This window comes from Sprattus sprattus (assembly GCF_963457725.1).
Source record: "Sprattus sprattus genome assembly, chromosome: 3".
Classification (NCBI taxonomy): Eukaryota; Metazoa; Chordata; class Actinopteri; order Clupeiformes; family Clupeidae; genus Sprattus; species Sprattus sprattus.
The window spans coordinates 17,168,262-17,188,391 of record NC_137922.1 but is presented as its reverse complement, the minus strand read 5'-3'; the positions used below and the strand labels follow the sequence as shown (position 1 = coordinate 17,188,391).

Sequence of the window (20,130 nt, the reverse complement as noted above, 5' to 3'; positions counted from 1 at the left end):
TCTCTCTCTCTCTCTGTCTGTCTGTCTCTATCCAATTCCTCTTGGCCTTAAACAAGCAGATGACATTCATTATCATACCGTGGATGTCATTTAAAAGCATACGATCCACCTTGCCCGTGCGCATCTCCTTGAAACCGAAGCTGAGCCAAATGCATTTAGTTTACCTTGAATGGTTTGTGCCCCCCAGTCCCAACATAGTGAAAGCACCGCGGGGTTTCCTATTGCATTAGTGTCACATGGCCATCTCCTGGGGGTATTTAGCAAAAACAACATCATCAGCTCACGTAATCCAACACCGGTGCCACCACCTCCTCCTCCTCCTCCTCCTCCTCCTCGAACACCACCAGTCCCCAGTCCCCAGTCCAGAAAATGGATCACATCCAAGAGTTGCTTTTAAGAATAAACCAGGCTTGTCTTCTGTATCTGTTTTATGTGTGTATATCTTAAATTGTTGGGTACTATCAAAGTTCTGTGTGTGTGTGTGTGTGTGTGTGTGTGTGTATGAGAGAGAAAGACAGATAGAGAGACGGACATAAATGTGTGTGTGTGCCTATATGTGTGTGTGTAGGTACTATGTAATGTGTGTGTGTGTGTGTGTGTGTGTGTGTGTGTGTGTGTGTGTGTGTGTGTGTGTGTGTGTGTGTGTGTGATGTGTGTTAAGCAGAGATTTGGCTTTAAAAAATATAATCATGCATTGTCCATTCCCTTGCAAAGCACTCCTCTGTTACCCAAGAAGGTTTCACACACTTCTAAATTATAGCTTCCAATGCTCCTCAGAATCCAAATTAATCTATCTCTTCTGGATCAACTCAAGTTGCTGTGCAGTGTGTGATTGAGTGAAAGACTATTGTGGCTGCATTACCTCATCTCCTTCCAGTCCATGAAATATATATGAAAATAGACCTCTTTGCCTGGTGCACCTGTTTCAAAATTGGCACAGAGCTTAGCTCCCTTACTGATTTAAGAGACACACACCGCAGATCTTAAAGTGCAGCAAAAAAGGGCATTGCGAAAAGCTATTATGATGACTAGGGTTTATTCATTTGGTCATTTCATAACACGCAAGAAAAGAGATGAGTGCTTTAGAGGGCAGACAGATGCCTCATTAAGGGGTGTATCTGATCAAAAAGGTGGTCATTTCATGTACAGTGTTTTTTGAGGATGCCACACTTTTCAATATCTGACAGGCACTTCTTATGTAATATCAGAGTACAGCATAGCATTGACAACTCCGTAAGTCTACTAAATTGACTGATTATTTAACTCAAATATGTATTCAAATGAATTCATAGACTATGAAGCTAGGCCAAACTACGCCCTAAGCCGTACGGACAGTGAATTCAAAAATAATCCATATCATGCATTAGGGCAATATGACGCAAAAGTACATTTTTGTTTGTGTTTCACTGCATAATCAGTCAGTGTGGACGACTGATGCATGCATCTGTCCCCCATTTCCCTTTCTAAAATAGCCTTACGTCACTATTTAGAGGCAATGAAGATAGGCCTAAAGTGAGAAGGAGCACAATTTCTCTATCTGCAGATGGGATCATTGCTGTACAATATTCACTTTGTTTTCATTGAATTTTGCTGCTATCACAGGCTACTTGACAGTGACATATCAGTTGACATTTCATGATGCAGAGTGTATTGCGAGTCTATCCGGGTTCAGTAATGATGCTTGAATTATAGTAGTAGCCCACCAACCACATACAGTAAAGCTGTTTTTTTTTATGTAAAATACAGCTTGAATCATTGTAATAGTGATAGTGTCATGCAAGAATCACCTTTAGGTTTAGGTAGCCAATGGTAATAATATATTTTCTATCTACATGAAATCCAGAAACATAGAAAGCTTGGTCAGATGGTTTTTGTATAAAGTATGAATACTACATTTTACTCTCCGCTTACTTTTACACATAGATGTTCATCACGTTTATCATGTTTCCTGTGTACTAATGTTTTTTTTACCTGAGTTTACCTCTGAATTTGACCTGAAGCTGACCTCTGAAACATTTTGTGCAGGGCTACCACCGTCTGCCATCTTGGATTGAGAGTGTCAGTGGTATCTACTGTTAGTGTTGCTATAGGTCTACTGATACTGGCCCCTATGTGATCTGGACAGCCCCATCATGATAAACTTTTCCAAAATGAATAAGGGTTAAATTAACTAAATTAACTCTTACAAGAATATACTTTGAAGAGGAACTGAACCTTTTGGCTTATCGATCGATACTTGCATATAGCACGTATTATGTTCTCCACAGAGAAAATTATGCTATAAATAACCTCTTCACTTCACAGTACCTTTCCACTATATTCTACTTACATAAATTCCCAACTATCTAGTTGGCCTTCATGTGTTTTGCTTAGGCCCATAGGCTACATGTTAAATAATGTGAAGGCCACAGCATTTATTAGACTTGGAGGCTTGAACTGTGCTGGGCTGTTATAAATTCAACCTATTATATTTAATCATTTCACAATGACAATTGCAAATTTTAACAGTTTTAATATTTCTATAATATAGACTGATGTGGGTGTCATCAGATACACAATACATGAATATGCTGTTTTACCTGTCCCACAAAATCTTTGCACTATCCTAGCTGTCCTATGTGTGCATACATGCAAATAGAAATTCTGCTTGGCTACTGCCTTTGATGTTGCCCTATTTGAGCAGTATTTTGACGTCACACAGAGCTCATAGCCTTTCAAATGAGGGCCCTAGTTCAAACCTTGAGGCACCCTTTGTGCTTTTAGACTGTACATTAACACCTACAATGATTTCAGCTGATGTTGTTTGACGCTAATGTCACTTCTTGTTCTCTTGTCTTCTCTTTCTTTTTTTTCTTCATATTGGAGACGACCCACATAGCTAAATCATACCCTGACAGCCAAAGCTCAATGTCAACTTGAAAGTCCCTTGGGGTGCCAGTCACTCCTGCTGCCTAGGCATCGCACATTTCACAGGAGGTAAATGAGAGACGTATCACTGGCAGCGTCGACAGCACGCGTCTATTGTTTAGCGGCGTACCCACAAGCAGCTGCCAATTGACACCATTAAAGCTCAAGCGAAAAAGTGAAAATTAGTCACACCACTGGGGCAAGGCAGAAATAGGTTTAGTGTTAAGTCGAGTCTTTTAAGGGAGGGGGAGGAAAGGGGGTGGCAGAATTCATTTTAAGCTTTAATGTAAGTAAGGCGAATGAGACGGAGAGTAATGGCGGTGGCTAGGCCCTGCTGGAGGTCTTGGGCTACCACTGAAAAATGAGCCTCTGGTGGGCAGCCATCTTGCCTGTTAACCTAGCTCATAGCGGGGTTGTCTGCTAATGATCGCTGTGCCTGCGTGAGGGGATGACTTCCCAGAATGCCCTGCTGTTCCTGTTCCAGTCTCTGCCCTGGTTGCTTGTGTTAGAAGCCATTCATTTACTGCCAGCGTAAATGTGCTAATAAACTGAGGAAACAGGAGAAGGCCTGGTAAGGCGGGTGCCCAGTTGAGTCTGCTTTGGTCATCAGAGGACTAATAGCAGTTGCACCATTTTCTTTTTTGTGATCAACTTTTTATTGACACCATTTATGCAGTCAAGACATTCATGCAATTACAACATGCAAGACAAAAGTATATCAGAACATTATTTCCATTTATCATCTGGTGTACATGAACTGAATCCCCCACCCCCCACAGGATAAACAACATACAAGCCCCCCCCCCCCCCAAATCATATTTTAATAGAAAACAAACAAACAAAAGTAAGAAAATAAATAAAATAAAAACACCTTGCCTGGTCACTGTCTACTGGGGAATTATCTAGTTCCTGTGCTGTTGAGGTCAGCATGTCAGAGATTTGGGCTGCCGCAGATCTCCACAGTTCGACAGTTCGAGTTTTGCTTTGTTAACCCTTGCTGTGGAAAGCTCGAGCATCACTATATCCAGAAACAGTTGCACCCTTTTCTCTGTCTCTTTAACCGTCTGTGTGTCTATCTGTATATACCAGTGGTGCCAGGGTTACGGCCCGCGGGCCGCACTCGGCCCGATTGTACATCACATCCGGCCCACGGATGATAAGGGGAGGATTTATTTTTTAATTGAATTTTTATCAAATTAAAAAAATATATATATTTTTTTATTTTCAGTGGAATCTGTCGACTGTACGTCCCAAAAAAGAGGGAGGTTGACACTGAAGGTCGCATCTTTCAGGAAAGATGGAAGGAACAGTATTTATTTTGGGAAGTAAAGTCAGTATTTGGCCTTTTCAGTCCGAAAGTGTAATCCGGCCCCCTGAGATCTCACTTGAAAAAAATCTGGCCCCCTGTCCAATTTCACCCTGGCATCCCTTCTGTCTGTTGCACATCGTACATGCACACGTAGGTACACATTTTGTCTTTCCATCCATCTATGTCTCTGTCTGTCTGTCTCTCTTTGTCTCTCTCTCTCTCTCTCTCTCTCTCTCTCTCTCTCTCACTCACACACACACACACATTAACATACACACACTCATTGAGCTGTGTACCTGCATGATGCAATGCCCCCTTTTTTTTTTTTACCTGTGCTGAATGTGCTCATAGGGGAACCGTCTTCCCAGCACCACAAACTGCAAACAGTTCCTTCTCTCCCCTCCCCCCCCCCCCCCCCTTCTCTCCCTCCTAATCCTCTCTGTTGGTTTTCTGCCATGATCTCAGAGACAACCCCATCAGTCACAGAGAGAGATGAGGAGTACTTCTCATGGTTCTCCCGACATGGTGGGGGTGGGGGGGGGGGGGTTGTGCGAAGAGGAAAAATATGAAAAATATGACGTATCTTTTGAATGGAGACGTTGACATGACCCTGTCACATCCACTCCCCAGAGGAGTGGAGTCTCCCGCCACAGCTGTCAGTCTCCCACCAGAACGACTCCTTTTAGGAACCCTCTGCGCTCCAGCTGCCAATATGATATCCTCCATGAACGGTGCGGATAGGGTGCTTACAGCGGGATACTGACAGAGTGTGCCTTGAGTTAAGCCTTTTGTTTATACAATAAACCATAAAGGTGTTTGAATAACATGATTTCAACTATTCCAAATTCATCTTATTGTGTGATATTAATGCGACACACACAAGTATAGCTTTCAGATGCTGTCAGTCGAGATTGTTAAACCGCAGTTGTTCTTAAACTGTGTATAACTGATTAATATCGGCCCACATAATGTTTGCATAATCTCCACATTTTGCATGCTTAGATTGATATCCTCACTAGTCCTAGTAACAGGACCAAAGTCCCTTTGCCATTTAGAAGTTTCTGTGTTTGAAATAAGCCTCCGTTTTGGGACCTCGTGCTCCCTGCGCGTGTTGACGCGTGGAAAGAGCTCTGTGGTGTACAGATTAACTTGTCAGTCGAGGTGACAGCGCATCCTGCAGAGATGCTCCTGTTGCAGCCGACACCTCCCCAAACCACCTCTAGCTCCCCATGGGTGACACACACACACACACACACACACACACACACACACGCACACACACACACACGCACACACACACAGACCCTGGCATAGGCCCCAGATGCCGCTCATCACCTATCCAGTCATCACATCCATCAATGGCTTAGAATATGTAAAGAGCCAACGTGTGAAACACGACAATACTGTGATTTCAGAGTACGGCGAAGAGATGTGATTTTTTCAAACGTTAATTGATCGAGAGCTGCAGTGTACAGTGTTTGGTGTAGAGACTAGACCACAGACTTTCTCTTATCTTGTTTCTTATCTTGTCTCTCATCTTCTGTGTAACAGATCAGAATTCAGGGGGGAAAAAAGGCTTGTGCCAGATAACTGACTGATAAGCATCAATCTCTGTGGGAAGAGAGGCACAGAGCATAAAAACAATAAATAATTCACACACAATCCTTGGGAATCTCACTCATACAAAAATACTACCAAAGAAAGTTAAATCAAAGGCAAGTGAAATGTAAGGCTATGTTTTTATGTGTATGTTCTTTTTATTTTTTTATAATAAATATAATTAGTTTGTTTATAATTGACAGCAGCATTTCATTAAGGCACAATGCAATGTAAAGTGATATCTGAAAGGCTGAAATCCTTGCATCTTAGAAAAATGAAGCTAACGTATACCAAAGTATTTCTCAGATGTGTGTGGTTATGTTTGTAAAATGTGACATTTATGTGCATTTACTGAATCACAGTAACGTTTTCATAGAGTCCGTTTCACTAGTCTAATCTTCGAGGTTAGAGATCTTCACAAAATACCCCAGCTGTGAGTTTCCACAATTGCCACATGCCCATTGTTCCTCTTCATTATTCGTAAGTGCTGCACAGTCTTTGCCCTGCACAGATTGGAGTGTGGCACCTGTGAAAACATTTGTCAGAGTGAGAACACTAAAAAAAAAAAAAAACACTCTGAATGCACACACCACCAAGGAACATATCTGTTTCACTCCTCTCAAAGTGTGTCTCGCTAGTTGACATCTTTGCTAGTCAGCTTTGTTGAAAGTGAGGAAGACGTCAGGAAAAGAGGTTTGATAGGTGCTGAGCCGTTGAGTTGCGGCACTGAAAAAGGGGGTTCTGTTATGTTTGGAATCACAAAATGTAACAATGATGTATAGTTGACTGAGTCTACTGGCCGGGTTTCATTGCTACAGTGACATATTTGAGCATGAAACTGAAACAATCCATAAAATCTGATGGAGGTGGCTTAACACAGAGTTTTTTCAAGCTGGTTAACATGGTTAAGAACACTCTCCAATTTTTTAAAACCTTTGTCCGAAGGTAAGACCTGAAATAATCCCTGTGAATCAATCTACTTTATACCTCTCTGGCCTTGGAGATTCTGGACAAAAGAGATCACGTTGCCCTCAATTCAACTGTGTGAAAGGCAGCCTGGAATTGATTTTTACCCCCTCTTTGTTTGCCACAAGACATACAAGCTTAACTTATCTTAGCTTTTAATTCACATAGCTGTGTTTGCCATTATCGGAGTCGAAAGTTTAATAGTAAATCTGAGCCGCCCAAATGTCAGAGATCTAAGGCTGTAGTTCTTTTTAAATTAACTGAAGCAATATGTGATTAAAAGTACTCTTCAAATTTGGAAAAGTTAAGATAAAGTCCTGTCTTCTCGGGTACAGGATAAATATCTGATTTTTGATCAAGGAACTCAAGCACCACTCACTCGCAATCTAATCAGAAAATCAGTGGTCATTCATCTCTGTAATCTGCTCATCCAAAAAAAACCTGTTATGTGTAATAAAGACCTTTTTTTGTGCAGGTGGTCGACATCAAAGAGAGGCTGAAGGAGTCCAAGAAGTTCTGGTCCAGCTTGCCTGACAGCATCTGCACGGATGAGAGGGTGGTGAGCACAGACTCGGAGCAGTGCTGGAACAGTCACACCAAGGGCAGGTAAGATGGCTATCGGGGTGTCAAGAGAGAGTGTATCTCACTGTCAAGGATATGTGTGTTATAAAAGAAAAGGCAGTGTGTGTGTGTGTGTGTGTGTGTTTGTGTGTGTGTGTGTGTGTGTGTGTGTGTGTGTGTGTGTGTGTGTGTGTGTGTGTGTGTGAGAGTGTGTGTGTGTGTGAGAGTGTGTGTGTGTGGGGGGGGGGGGGGGGGGAGGGGTGGGGGGCATGTCACAGGAAGCTATAATCATTCATGTGACCCATATAAAGCTGCAGCTGGTATAACAAAAAAGGCCACACAAATGAGCCATTTGAAATTTGGTAGTGTAGAAAACAGTATGGAATTTAGCATAGATATTATTACGAACAATCAAAAATCCACAAAAGTCTGTTTCGACATAATGATTTCAGGTCGACTTAGATCATATTTTGGTGAGTGTGGAAAGCTTTTGGCTTTCATAGACATCATCAGTGCTGGAGGAGTTATCATTATGTCTGCTGCTTTAATTGGATGTGTAATAAATGCTGACATATTTTGGTTTCTTTGACTCTCTGGGCTGACAAGAACGAGCTTGACAGCCATTCAAACCGAGGAAAAAGATGCATTACACTGAGTGATGATACCTCCATCTGGACTTTTTTTTTGTTGTTGTTTGACGGCTTCAAAATATGTAGGTTTGCTCACCACCAGCTGATGTTTCAGGAATGATGATCGGTTTCCTAACAGGCAAAGCCTTAGGGATTGAGCTAATAGGTTGGGTAGGAATCTGCTGCTAAAGTGTGAAATTATTTTGAACTGTAAATAACACAGCTGTGCTGTACCATAAATACAACAGCACACTGAACACCATCGGACACTCCATGATTTTTTGGATGTTCAGGATGACTTGATTGGTGTTATGAGCAGAATGTCAAATGCCAAAATATCCCAATGCAAAAATGCCCAAAATAGCTTTCAAAGCTACCTATCTGAATACGAGATCACTGAGACACAGTGTTAAACTATTGGTTCCTTAGCATGTTCAATAGGAGTTCCTCATTATAACTCAGTTCTGCTGTTATTTATCGCCATTAGTAACTAGCAACTGTGCTTGCTGCAGGAATATGACTGTTGTGTCATGAAAGCCATTACTTTTGCTTGTTTACTGTGGCAATATCACACATAGCTGTAGCATACTTGTTTTATCCCATAGCTTTTCATGTATTATTGCTTATGTATTTGTATGACTATGGTACAGCATCATTGCAAGGCAAGATCAAGCTCATCAGTGCATTTATATACAGGGAAATGGCATACAACTTAACTGTTCTATCAACACAAGTGCTGACATGAATTCTGTTGTCTGTAAGGGGGGGAAACATGGTTGATATCAGAAGACACACCCTTTTCCCAACACAACTCGGCATTCTGCTGCCGGACATCTGCCTCGAGTCTCTAAACACAAAGCAAAAAAAGGCTGGCAGGCAAACCAGCCTCACCCTGCTGCTTTGGCCATCCCATCCCGAGTCATAACATTACCAGATGGTGTCATAAAAATACTTTTTTTTACCTTTTATTATTTCACTCCCCCCCTTCCTCCTAATAGACAAGAGTCTGCCACAAAAACCATAAATGGGGGATTTTGGGTGTCTTTAAACGGTAAAAAGGTGCTACTTACCCGTGATGAGGTGGTTCTTTGCATGAGGAAGTTTCCTCCCCCTTTTTTCAGTGTCCCATGAAGTTCTCATTTGAATCCAACTTTAAGCGCTGCAAGTTGTGCATGGGTGTTGGCTAATTGACGGTCACTACACATGTAGACATTATCAAGTTTTAAAATTATTGCCATGTTTGTTTGAGAATAAGTTAGTTGAGTTTACCTGTTACTGGTTAATGACAGGGACGGTATACTTTTTGTGTGAAAGGGACAGGTAAGTGGACACAAGGCACCTGTAAACAATATTACTTGCAAATGGGGCAAACCACGGGATTAGAGATTGCTGGCTGATGTCGGATGTTGTTCCACGTGTTTTGACTGCTTTGAGACCAGACCAAACTCTGACTGCGAGCGCAGTGTTCACTTAACGAGTTAACGATTCCCTTTGAAGATACAATTGAGGAAGCCATTGAAATGAAGAACCTAAAGTATGCAGCGATGGTAGTGGAAGTGAGTAAAAAAAACTATTATACCCTTGGAAGGTGCCCACAACACCAATGAAATGCTCAACAAGGCATCTTTGTGGATGTTGTGGATGTCGTGGAGTATTGTTAAGAATCTGTGTGATGGTTGTAGTGCAGCCTGTTGTGATAATTCTTAGGCTAGGTTGTTGAATACGAGTACCTGCATGTGACAGAGAGAGATTTGGCCACTGTGGGAAGTCCACAAACAATAGCAAAAGGAATTGACCACCTTTTTTTTTGTATAACTAAAAACTGTTCAAATAAAACTGTGTTACAAATAATGGCTATTTAGGTGCTTTGAAAACAATCCATTTCTTTCAACCGAATACAAAAATCAAGAGCCTTCTCAATTAAAAAATATGAATCAGTATGTGTCATTGTCATACACATTTTGTCTTAAGGTCAGTGGCTGTGACTTAGTTTAGTGTACATCAAAAGCTATCGATTCAGGACATGCATTACTTGGGAGTGACAACACAATGCAGGTGGCAGCTTCGCCTTGATTATTCAGGTCAGTTCAGTCAAAGGTCACCCCGGCATGCTCCTGTGCTCCCCCTTCCCCTTTCCAGTGATCTCCGTAAACATTTACCAGATGTGACAGTCAGAGGAGGTAAACAAGCTCGCGAACGAGATGAGTTGGGAAAACACGGAAGCCCTTGTCCCTCACCCCCTCGACGCCCCGGTGATGAGGCGACCCAAGTAGAAACAGGGGACACTGCGTAATGGGCTGTCGCCTCTGGTTATGCAGTCTAGTTTTATTGCCACTCTCAAACTCTCCAGCTCTAAGGGGCCTTCATGCTGGCCGCTGTTTTGTAAATGACTTTATGACTTACTGTGTGTACATTTCTACAAAAATGTTACTGGCACTGTGTGATTCTACGTTTGGCCTATACGTCTATTGCATTGGGGGGGTGTTTGTGTGTGTGTGTGTGTGTGTGTGTGTGTGTGTGTGTGTGTGTGTGTGTGTGTGTGCGTGTGCGTGTGCGTGTGTGTGTGTGTGTGTGTGTGTGTGTGTGTGTGTGTGTGTGGCAAGGCATACTGGTAATTACATCAGTGAATAAATGAAACATATGATGCATAATATTTTAGTATCAGATCATAACATGTTCAGTGCTTAACCGCAGGCAAGATATAATTTGTAAGGGGTTGCCATAAAGATTTTTGTGATATTATATTTGTACAGGAAGGCTGTGCTGGAAGGCTGTTATGCTTGTTTTGACAGTCTGAAGAGGATACTTCTATTTTAACCTTTATAGAAAATGTAACAACTACACCACAAGATATTGAAAGGACGCCAGTAAATCACTTGTGAGACAGACCTACGAGAATGTCATTAGAACAAACAAATGTTACATCATTCTGAATATAGACATCAAGGCCACAGCACTTTGCATTTCAAACGGATTCTTACATTTTTAATGGGCTGTTTTTCAGATACTTTCCTGAAGTGGTGAAAGATGGTTTGACAAATCAGCTGCACAATCCCGAGGTGGAGGTGGACATCACTCGACCAGACACCTTCATCCGCCAGCAGATTATGACACTCCGAATGATGACCACCAAGTTGCGGAACGCATACAATGGGAATGATATCTACTTCCAAGATTCCAGTAAGATCATATATCAACTAGATACAGAATGGATCATCATTCATTTGCATGGTCCATATATTTTATTGTTGTCTTCTATGTACCACATAGGGAGTTTGAACAACAACCTTTGAACCCTGTCTCATCCTGAGCAGGTTTCTTTTTTTTTTTTTTTAAAGGAGTTTGCTTTACCAGAAAAGCTGGATCTCAGAAATAATGAATGTAATGTTTTCCTGTCAATGAGGGTTTTGTGAAATGAAACAATTTCAATGAGGAACACATGCCTCAGATTGGGTTTGTGTCAGGCAGCTTTATTGGGAATGTGAAATATGAACTAAGAAATGTGTTTACACATTTCTCAAAGCCTCCCACAATCAAAACACAATCAAAAATAAATAAATCTAGAGCCATAGCAGGTCGCACCACACCACTCATCATGAAACAGATTGTGAGTATGGTGCTATCAAGCTTTTGTTTTTTTGAAGAAAAACAATTGCTCCCATTTGGTTCCATGGTAAATGCTCAATGAAGAGACATTTACCACTGCCTGACCTCCAAGCACAAACACGACCCAAATTCCATGTCAGACTTGGAAGCGTTCTGCTGTGGCCCATATGTTTCTCTGTCAAATAAGTCACCCTGCCAAAACAGCTCACTGTATCTTTCAGTAGCCTCATTAATCTGTGATCAGTGCCAAAATCTCACACACTCACACTTACACACACACTCACACACACACACACACACACACACACACACACACACACACACACACACACACACACACACACACACACACACACACACACACACACACACACACACACACACACACACACACACACACACACACACACACACCTCCCTGGTGAAAGCTCTCTGACTCCCTTCAGCAATCTCCAACACCCTTCCTTCCGATCCACCCCTCTCTTTTCTCTCTCATCTCTGTCTCTGTCCTGTGAACTGGACACCCTCTTCCTCTCTCTCTTTCTCTCTCTCTATCTTTCTCTCTCTCTCTCTCTCTGTCTCTCTCTCTCTCTCTCCCTCTCTCCCTCTCTCCCCCCTCCCTCACTCTCTCTCTCTCCCCCCCCTTCCCTCACAAACACAATCCCTCCTGTAGGAGCTAAATAGGATCCGGGCTTTCGGTCTAAGAAGCCTGGCAATGGCCCGTTCCAGCACCAATGGTGCCTTTAGGCAAAGGGACTCTGTTAATATGCTAGCTAACCAGAACAGGTCCCAACCTTGTAACAGACAGCAGTGTGGCTAGTTTCAGCAGCCACAGCCTAAATGTTTGTTGTCATAGCTCACTGTCAGTGCACAATCAGAGGACACCCCTGAGCATAGGAGAGGATTCACACATTAGTGCACATGCCCACTTGCATTATATTTGACAGTGTAAAGTCATGTATGTTCCATTGTTCTGTTGTGCGTATGTCAATGAGGGAGTGTATGCCATCTTTCTTAAGTGTACTCAGCCTTGAGCGTGTTGGCAGGGATTCTGAATGCCTGGGAGTGTGTTTACATATACCCTCACTCCCGTTCTCTGTCTCTGTCTCTGTGTGTGGTGTGTGTGAGTGTAGTTTCATACACACTCTTATGTAGTTTTATGTTCTTATCATTGAGTGTGTTTCTGATTGTGTGTGAGTTTGCATATGTACTCAACCCCTCTGTTTGTTTGTGTTTATGTGTTAGGGTATATGTGTGTGGGTTTAAACACCCTCTGAATTGTGTTTTTTATGTTTAGAAAACGAATGTGTGTGTATGATAGAGTCTGCACGTATATTTCTGTACATACTCAACACCTCCTTGTGTGTGTGTGTGTCACCTGTGTCTCCCCCCCAGGTGACGAGGGCAGTGGCTCGGGCAGCGGGAGCGGCTGCACAGAAGGGTGCACTACGGAGTTTGACTTCGTCGGCACTGAGACCCCCGTGGTGGCTGCCGACCGGAGCGACGGGCGGGCCGCCACCGCGCCTGCCTCCGGAGCTTCTGCATCCTGGTTGGCAGCCTCCTCCACCCTCCTCACGTCACTGGCCCTGCAGCTGGTCCTGCACTGGCAGTGGAGATAATGGTAGTGTGATCAGTGGGAGAGAGAGGGATGGGGGGGTGGGGGGGAGAGAGTGAGAGAGAGGGGGGGATCGGAATCACCATGGACTCTCTAAACATGACGGACAGCGTAGGCCGGACGTGGACGTTCATGCTGTCAGCCTTCCGGATAGGACAATTTTACAAAAAAAGAAAAAATCAAAACTAGAAACAAAAAACGGAGAAAAAAATAATGTTTTGGAAAGTGAGAACGAACGAGAGAGAGCGAGAGAGTACAAACGTAAATGAAAGTTAAACGAGAGTAAAGAAACCCTGGTGGAGAACAGCTTTGCTGCGGGGAGGGAAGCGAACGTGAGCCGCACCTCTGCATCCTGCTTGTTCCAAAGAATGCCTGGTGCCACCGCCAAAACAGCTTTCAATACGGCCAACTACTTTTCTTCTCATTTTCATCTCTGAGGCGGAGGGCGCTCAGTTGGAGAACAACCGTGAGATACTAAAAGGACAAAAAAAGATTAAAAAAAAAAGAAAATAAATTCTATTTTTCGTTGTTTTGTTTTATACTGACTAAATGAAACCTTTAAATTAAAAAGGAAAAAAAAAACACACACCCCGAAGTCTGTTTTGCCCCCCCCCCCCCCCTATCAGCCCCAGCACAACACAGAAGAAAACAGGTGATGTGTAGATACTCACATTCCACTCTGAGTAAACATGAGAAGGCTGTCAGCAGGAATTTGAATTCTTTGAGCTTTGAATTCAGCATATGCACACAAAGGATGTGTCATTGCTGTGAATAGGCAGAAATTAGGACAAATGTTAACGAGTTGAAAGCTTAATACAGTTTTGCACACATTTGAAAGTAAACAGTACATGAAAGTCTTAGTATAAACAACTTTAGCTGTTGCACAGATTTGGTTAGTTCCAATCTTTTTATTAATTTAATCTTTTTTTTTTTCTTATGCAGAGAAAAGAAAATGTATTTATATTTTCAAAAATGGCTATATTTTAGTGTCTATCAACATTGGATCTAAATTAACATCATATCTAACAGAGCTTATTATGCTTATTCTGGCAGTCTGTTCCTTTAAAGTGCAGGCATTAATTTATTTTCTATTTTGTTTTGAGAGCATTGATGTTGGTGAAGTCAATCAGTCTGACTGCAAACGAAGGACTAAGTAAATAGCCCATACAGCTAATCTGGCTCGTGTGAATGAAGTCATGCCCCTTGTCCAGAACGCGCAAATGTTTAGCAATTTGTGATGCACATGTGTTGTCTTGATGAAATACCTTGATCACCCCCTCCTCCATCTAAAACCCATTACTGTAAATCACACATATGTCAGTGTCACACCACACTGATAACTGTATGATTCATTGAAACTTCCCACAAATTCCCCCCTGGTAAGTGTAGGGGTTGAGCAGGGGAAGGGGTTGTTTTTGAGGCGGGTCGGGTGTTGCTAGTAGATCCAAACTTGCTTTTCAAAGTACATCAGTATATCTCCTCAGCCAAGTATGTATTAACCATTTATTTTTGTAACCACAGAATTTAACCTTCTATCTATTCACTCAGGGTTGACCTGTCTGTAAACATTACGTCCTTTTTTTCGTCAACCCATTAAAAGTTCATCGAGATCTCATCATACTTTTTTTTGTTTTTATTTTAAGTTGAAGCTTCCATGGAGTGAGAATGCATTTTCATTGTGTGCTTTTGATATCATGGCCCCTGTTTTATTTTCAATGGATGTGAGTTCTTCTTTTCCTTTTCTTGTTAACTGTCAACTTTTTTTTGTGAGCAGCAAGGAACGGAGTACGTTTATCCGCCCCTGTCACTTCCCGGGTCTCGTTCCGAACAAGTTTTGAATGTCGTGATAGCACTTTGATTTCAAATGATGTAAGAACTGATATGGAATTGGCTTAATGAGCTGCACTCACCAAAACATTGAAAACAAAGACCCCTGCGAAAGGTGAATACTGTGTATGTCAATCATATTTAATAGGCTTTTTCTTATTCTCTGTGATTGGGACTGAAGTTTAATGAGGACTCTCCTAGGGGAGAAATTGCTTGCATTGTCAGACTGTACAAACACGGTATGGTTGAAGTGTCACCATGTACAGTGAGCAAATCATTCTAAGGGGTTTAGGTTGCATTCACACGCTGTTAGCTTGCCAAATGTTACACCCTCGTATTCGCCCTAAAACCCTGAGAGAGAGCTAAACTCAGTTAATCACATGCTTGTGTCACAGTTTTTCAGTCTTTCCATTTTGTGTGGCTGACTCAGTTTTTCTCTGTTGCCCTGTTAAGAAAACTTCTTTCTCCTTCACATATTCCCTCCTGAATGACATTCACTGCATTGTGGCAGCTGGAATGTCTTACAATTGGATTTTCCAAACATATAAAACCCGTTTTTTTAAAGAAGTACAGGTAACTTAACTCCGACACAGTCTGTCTCACGGAGCCACACGTCCTGAGTGTAGAAGGGAGTTCTATTTGGAATTGGTCCGTGTGTTTTGGAGGAAAACTAAGTTGGGGGACAAAAGATGGAAATTTGGCTGGCCTGTTAAGGCAGCAGGAACAGGTACGCTTGTGTGTGTGTGTGTGTGTGTGTGTGTGTGTGTGTGTGTGTGTGTGTGTGTGTGTGTGTGTGTGTGTGTGTGTGTGTGTGTGTGTGTGTGTGTGTGTATGTGCATGAGTGTGTGTGTGTGTGCATGGGTGTGTGTGTGTATGTGTGTGTGTGTGTGTGTGTATGTGTGTGTCCAATCCTGGGCTTTGTGAGGGCGAACCATTCTTCCTCCCCCTAGAGCTGGTAAGAGACTGGGTTTTGGACATGAGAAATTCAGTGGGTCGAGTGTGTGTGAGCATAGTGCAAAGGTCGAGCGCACCGGCGAGCTGCTCTCCTCATGCTGAGCAGCCTGTGTGAAGAATCTGGTGCAGTTACAGTAAGGAGCCTCTTTTATTGTGTGTTCCTCAAACACGCATGCCAGGATTCTTTTTTTCTCTCTTTCTCTCTCTTTAGAGTGTGTATGTGTGCGTGTGTGTTTGTGTGTGTGAGTGAGTGTTTGTTCGGGAGTGAAATCCCTCATCTTGAGCAGAGGGGCTGTGAGTCCCAAAAGGGCTTGTCGCTGCACACAACACAAAGGACCTCTTAGCTTGGGAAACGGAGCAAGTGTTCTGCCCCTCATTTCAGTAAAGAATTACTCCCCTCTCTCTTTTACCCCTCGCAGTCTTTTATGGCCGCAGGTACTGTTATCAGTGGATTACATCAGGTACACACACCAGATAATTCAGCAGTCCCTTATCGTGGATACATTTGTCTGAATGTATAGCTCCTTCAGTGGGTTCTCCCTGTTCGCTAAGAATGACCTCTGTTTGCATCAGTCTGTGTGGTATCATGAATATAACCTGAGTAAGAGGCAAAGGCAGAGGCAAAGGCCTCACCAAAGGTGAACAGCCCTAATTACAATATCATCACATTAAATGTGGACTTTTCATCAATAGATCTCAACTCCTTGACTTGAATTTTTTCTCCTTCCTACCCAATCCCTCCTACACCATTTTATTTCTGATTCGGAGAATGGGAAGTTATTGGTTTTTGTAATGATTTTCAGAAGTGGCCTGGGCATCTTTTTGCTGTCCAACTGAAAAAGCTCAATTCTTCTAAAGCACAGTTAGAAATGGTGCCCCACTGTGAGAACATGGTTTGCATGGCGTGTAGTATGTCTGTTGGTTTTAACATTCAGCAAGTTGTTACTGCTTTTTAACCAGTCAAATCCCAGTGAGAGAATAAGAAAAGGAATGCCCTTGATTGTCCGTTTTTTCTCTCTGCTGACATTGCACTTTGACTCAACAGTTCTGCATCGCCGCTCGTCTTTCTGTTTTACGTGAGGTTTACATGTGAGTTAGAGGATGCCATGTTGACGTGCGTTGCATTACAATTTGGCAGTGGAGTAAAAAAAAAAACAGAAGTACTCCGTGGAGTTCCTGCTAAAAGCACGCTGCTTTAAGCTAATAGGGGTGATGTTAACGGCGATGTTTACGCCATACAAGCAGACATGCCTTACAATTTCCTTTTTTTTTTTTAAGAAGTTCAATGGATTGCATATTTGGGTTTTGTTATTCTCTCTTGTATACAGAAAAGTAATGGAAGGGGTGCAAATAAACATTTTATATAAAAATAATCAAGTCTTTGTTGTGTTATTGACTATTGGTGTAATTATGAGGATAATATGCTGAATGTTTAATAGTAGTCGAGACTTTTTTGTCTGTTGGCTAAGGGGGTATATGGTTTCTAAACAATAGAAAAGGGAGTCAATGAAAATGAATAGACTTCAGATTTATATAAATTGTGTCTAATCTAATTTTTCCAGAAAAGGTAATTGCAATACTTTTATTGTGTAAAATGTGCAAGTAAGCACAATAAATCTCCAATCTATACTGCCCTATAGCAAAACATTAAAGGGGAGTTTATTGAAAAAGTGGCAGCCTTTGACTAACTATTTGAAAAAAGGGAATCGTTAGTTGACTGTAGTTGTTACACACTGGAAATGGTTGTCATCAGCAATGTACCAGTTCTGCTCCAGATGGACTATTGAACCAGGACCGGCCAATCAAAAAAAAACATCTATCAAGCTAGAAACAGGGTCATGAAACAACATATAATGAATATAATAATGACATTTATATATGACCAGAAATTCTTCATCTGATGAGATTTGGCTCCTAACTTTAAGCTACCTATTCATATTTAAAAGGACTAAAATCACTATTTTGCTGATTCCGTTCCTGTTCCTACCAACAAAAAAAAAATCTCACATTTATGCAGTTTCTGCTGAATGAACCAAGCTGTTAAATGAATACTTCACCTTTAACATGGGATGGCTTAAAAGTCTTTGTGTGTGGAATTTGTGGAATATTTCATCCAAATAAAAGACCTCTTTCATAAGCAGTCATGAAAAAGTGGAAGCAAAAGCCTACCAAAAGGAAAAGGGTGATAATAACAGTCAGGCCCTCTTTCTTGCAAAAAAAAGGAAACATCTGTTACTTCATCAGATGTGTTTCCAATGCATTCATCTTCCCTCGTCATCTTCATCAGATGTGTTGCCAATGCATTCATCTTCCCTCGCACTGACATTGAAGACTTCACTATGGCAGTGAATGTGCAGCAAGTTTCTTCTCAAGAATACGCCACACGTCGACCATCCTTGCACTGCCACTATGCTGGAAGAGAAAGATCAGCACAACCACTCTCTACTATTACCTGCTTGAGTTCTGTTTCACTACTTACACGGCATACATCCAGTATTTTGTGTGTGGTGTCCAGGAAACGGCTTAAGTGACTTTAACAAACTGCTGACCTCTTCTTCCTAACAGCCCTGTAAGGAACCCCTTTTTTTGTAAAAGAAAAAGCAGGTAAACATGTTGGTTGGCACTTTTATCTAATTACTCTAATGAATCTGTTCTCCTTCAGCACATTGTCTCTGCCCTACAGGTCACAGGCACAAGAATATTTGGCCACACAGTGAATTTCAGGGGTTTCCTCTCTGAATATTATGTTAGCTGAATAAGTCAGCATTGTCTTTGATGTGGGTGGCAATATATGTTAAGGGTGTCCCTCTCCCTACAGCGATGTGCTTGATGACATGCTTACACAAATAAGAACAAGTTTGTATTAATTAAGTATGGAGTACTATAAACAATCAACAGATTTGCATGAGAGAATGTAGCTTTCTTTGCAGAAATAGCGAATGCATTTGAAGAAATGCAGAAAAGAGAGCTATACCCATTCAGCTTGAAGGGAAGCATCACACAACATCTGAAAACTCTGCCAGAACCAATTAAGCTTCATGACACTATTCAGCCATTAGGTTCAGATGTCCTGGTCAGTGGGTACAACATGAGTCACCCAGCAAAATGTCAGTGACCACAACCTGCTGGCTACTGTTGACACTCACAGTAAGTGCCGAGCTGTAGAATTAGAAACGCTTTGCTGGAGCTCACTTTTGTGTGCCACAGAAAAAGAGAAATATACGACCAAGACAAATACAAGACAAATTCCTTGTTTGTGCAAACTAACTTGACCAATAAAAGCTGATTCTGATTCAGTTCTACTGGCATGCGGACGATTACACATAACACAATTTTCGTTTTTGAGTGAAATGTCTCAGGGAAGGTAGCTGACATTGAACGCCGCTTAACATTTTTGTTTGGTACAGCTGCATTGCTAATACCTGGTAATAGCTGCTACTGAAAATGAAATAGTGAAGTAATGAAACAGTATACTTGTCCTATGCCTCTATAATGGCAAAAAGGTCACACTATAACATTATGTTTTACTAGCGGGAAGGCGCAACCAATTTCTGTTGTATCAATCTTACTATAATGATTTGTACTTGTAATTTCTCTCGAGGTTCATCTGCACTGAATGTCTTTGCATGGATTGGAATCAGGGCTGTTCGTTTCATTGCAAAGGTAGTAGTTCTTCATACAGATTGTCAATATAAGTAGTAACTAATTGAGTCAATCTTTTTTATCTTTTAATATGAGCGGCTACCTGCGACTATCAAGGTCAGAACAACTGAGCTGAAATCACTTTCCATGAACTCCTTTCTGGTTTTCAGGCTAATTGTAATTGCTCTATGACTTACAGTTAATGGGATGTGGGTATTGGAGACAGAGATACTCCCTTGAAAAAAAGACTTATAACAAAATTAAATCTGAGTTTTCAATTTCCTATTCTCTTTAGAATTTACAAACTAAATGGGCCCTGTCCCCAAGGCCAGATAATGAAAGCCATAAATAAGCTGAAAGGGCAATTTGAGGAATCAATGTTCCCTTCGGAAAAAGAGTGTTCTACATTAGAGTATGTTCCTATTTAGATCAGATGTGGCAGCATATAGTCTTATAGGCTTTGTTAGAGTTTCAGTGTAGGTCAGGTTCTGTTCTGAGTTCACACTGCTCCTTAT

General features: G+C 41.7%; 1 protein-coding gene across 2 annotated transcripts in view; it reads left to right on the top strand.

Annotated features, from left to right (window-relative positions):
• gpc6a (glypican 6a) overlaps window positions 1-17,315 on the top strand; it is a 117,837-nt gene extending 100,522 nt beyond the window's left edge. For both annotated transcript variants that reach the window (XM_080835786.1, XM_080835785.1), the window contains 3 exons: window positions 7,257-7,387; window positions 10,976-11,151; window positions 12,973-17,315. In XM_080835786.1, coding sequence (XP_080691912.1) covers window positions 7,257-7,387; window positions 10,976-11,151; window positions 12,973-13,196 — 531 coding nt within the window. In that variant the 3' untranslated portion in view covers window positions 13,197-17,315. The remainder of the gene's footprint in view (window positions 1-7,256; window positions 7,388-10,975; window positions 11,152-12,972) is intronic.
• The last annotated feature ends 2,815 nt before the right edge of the window (window positions 17,316-20,130 follow it).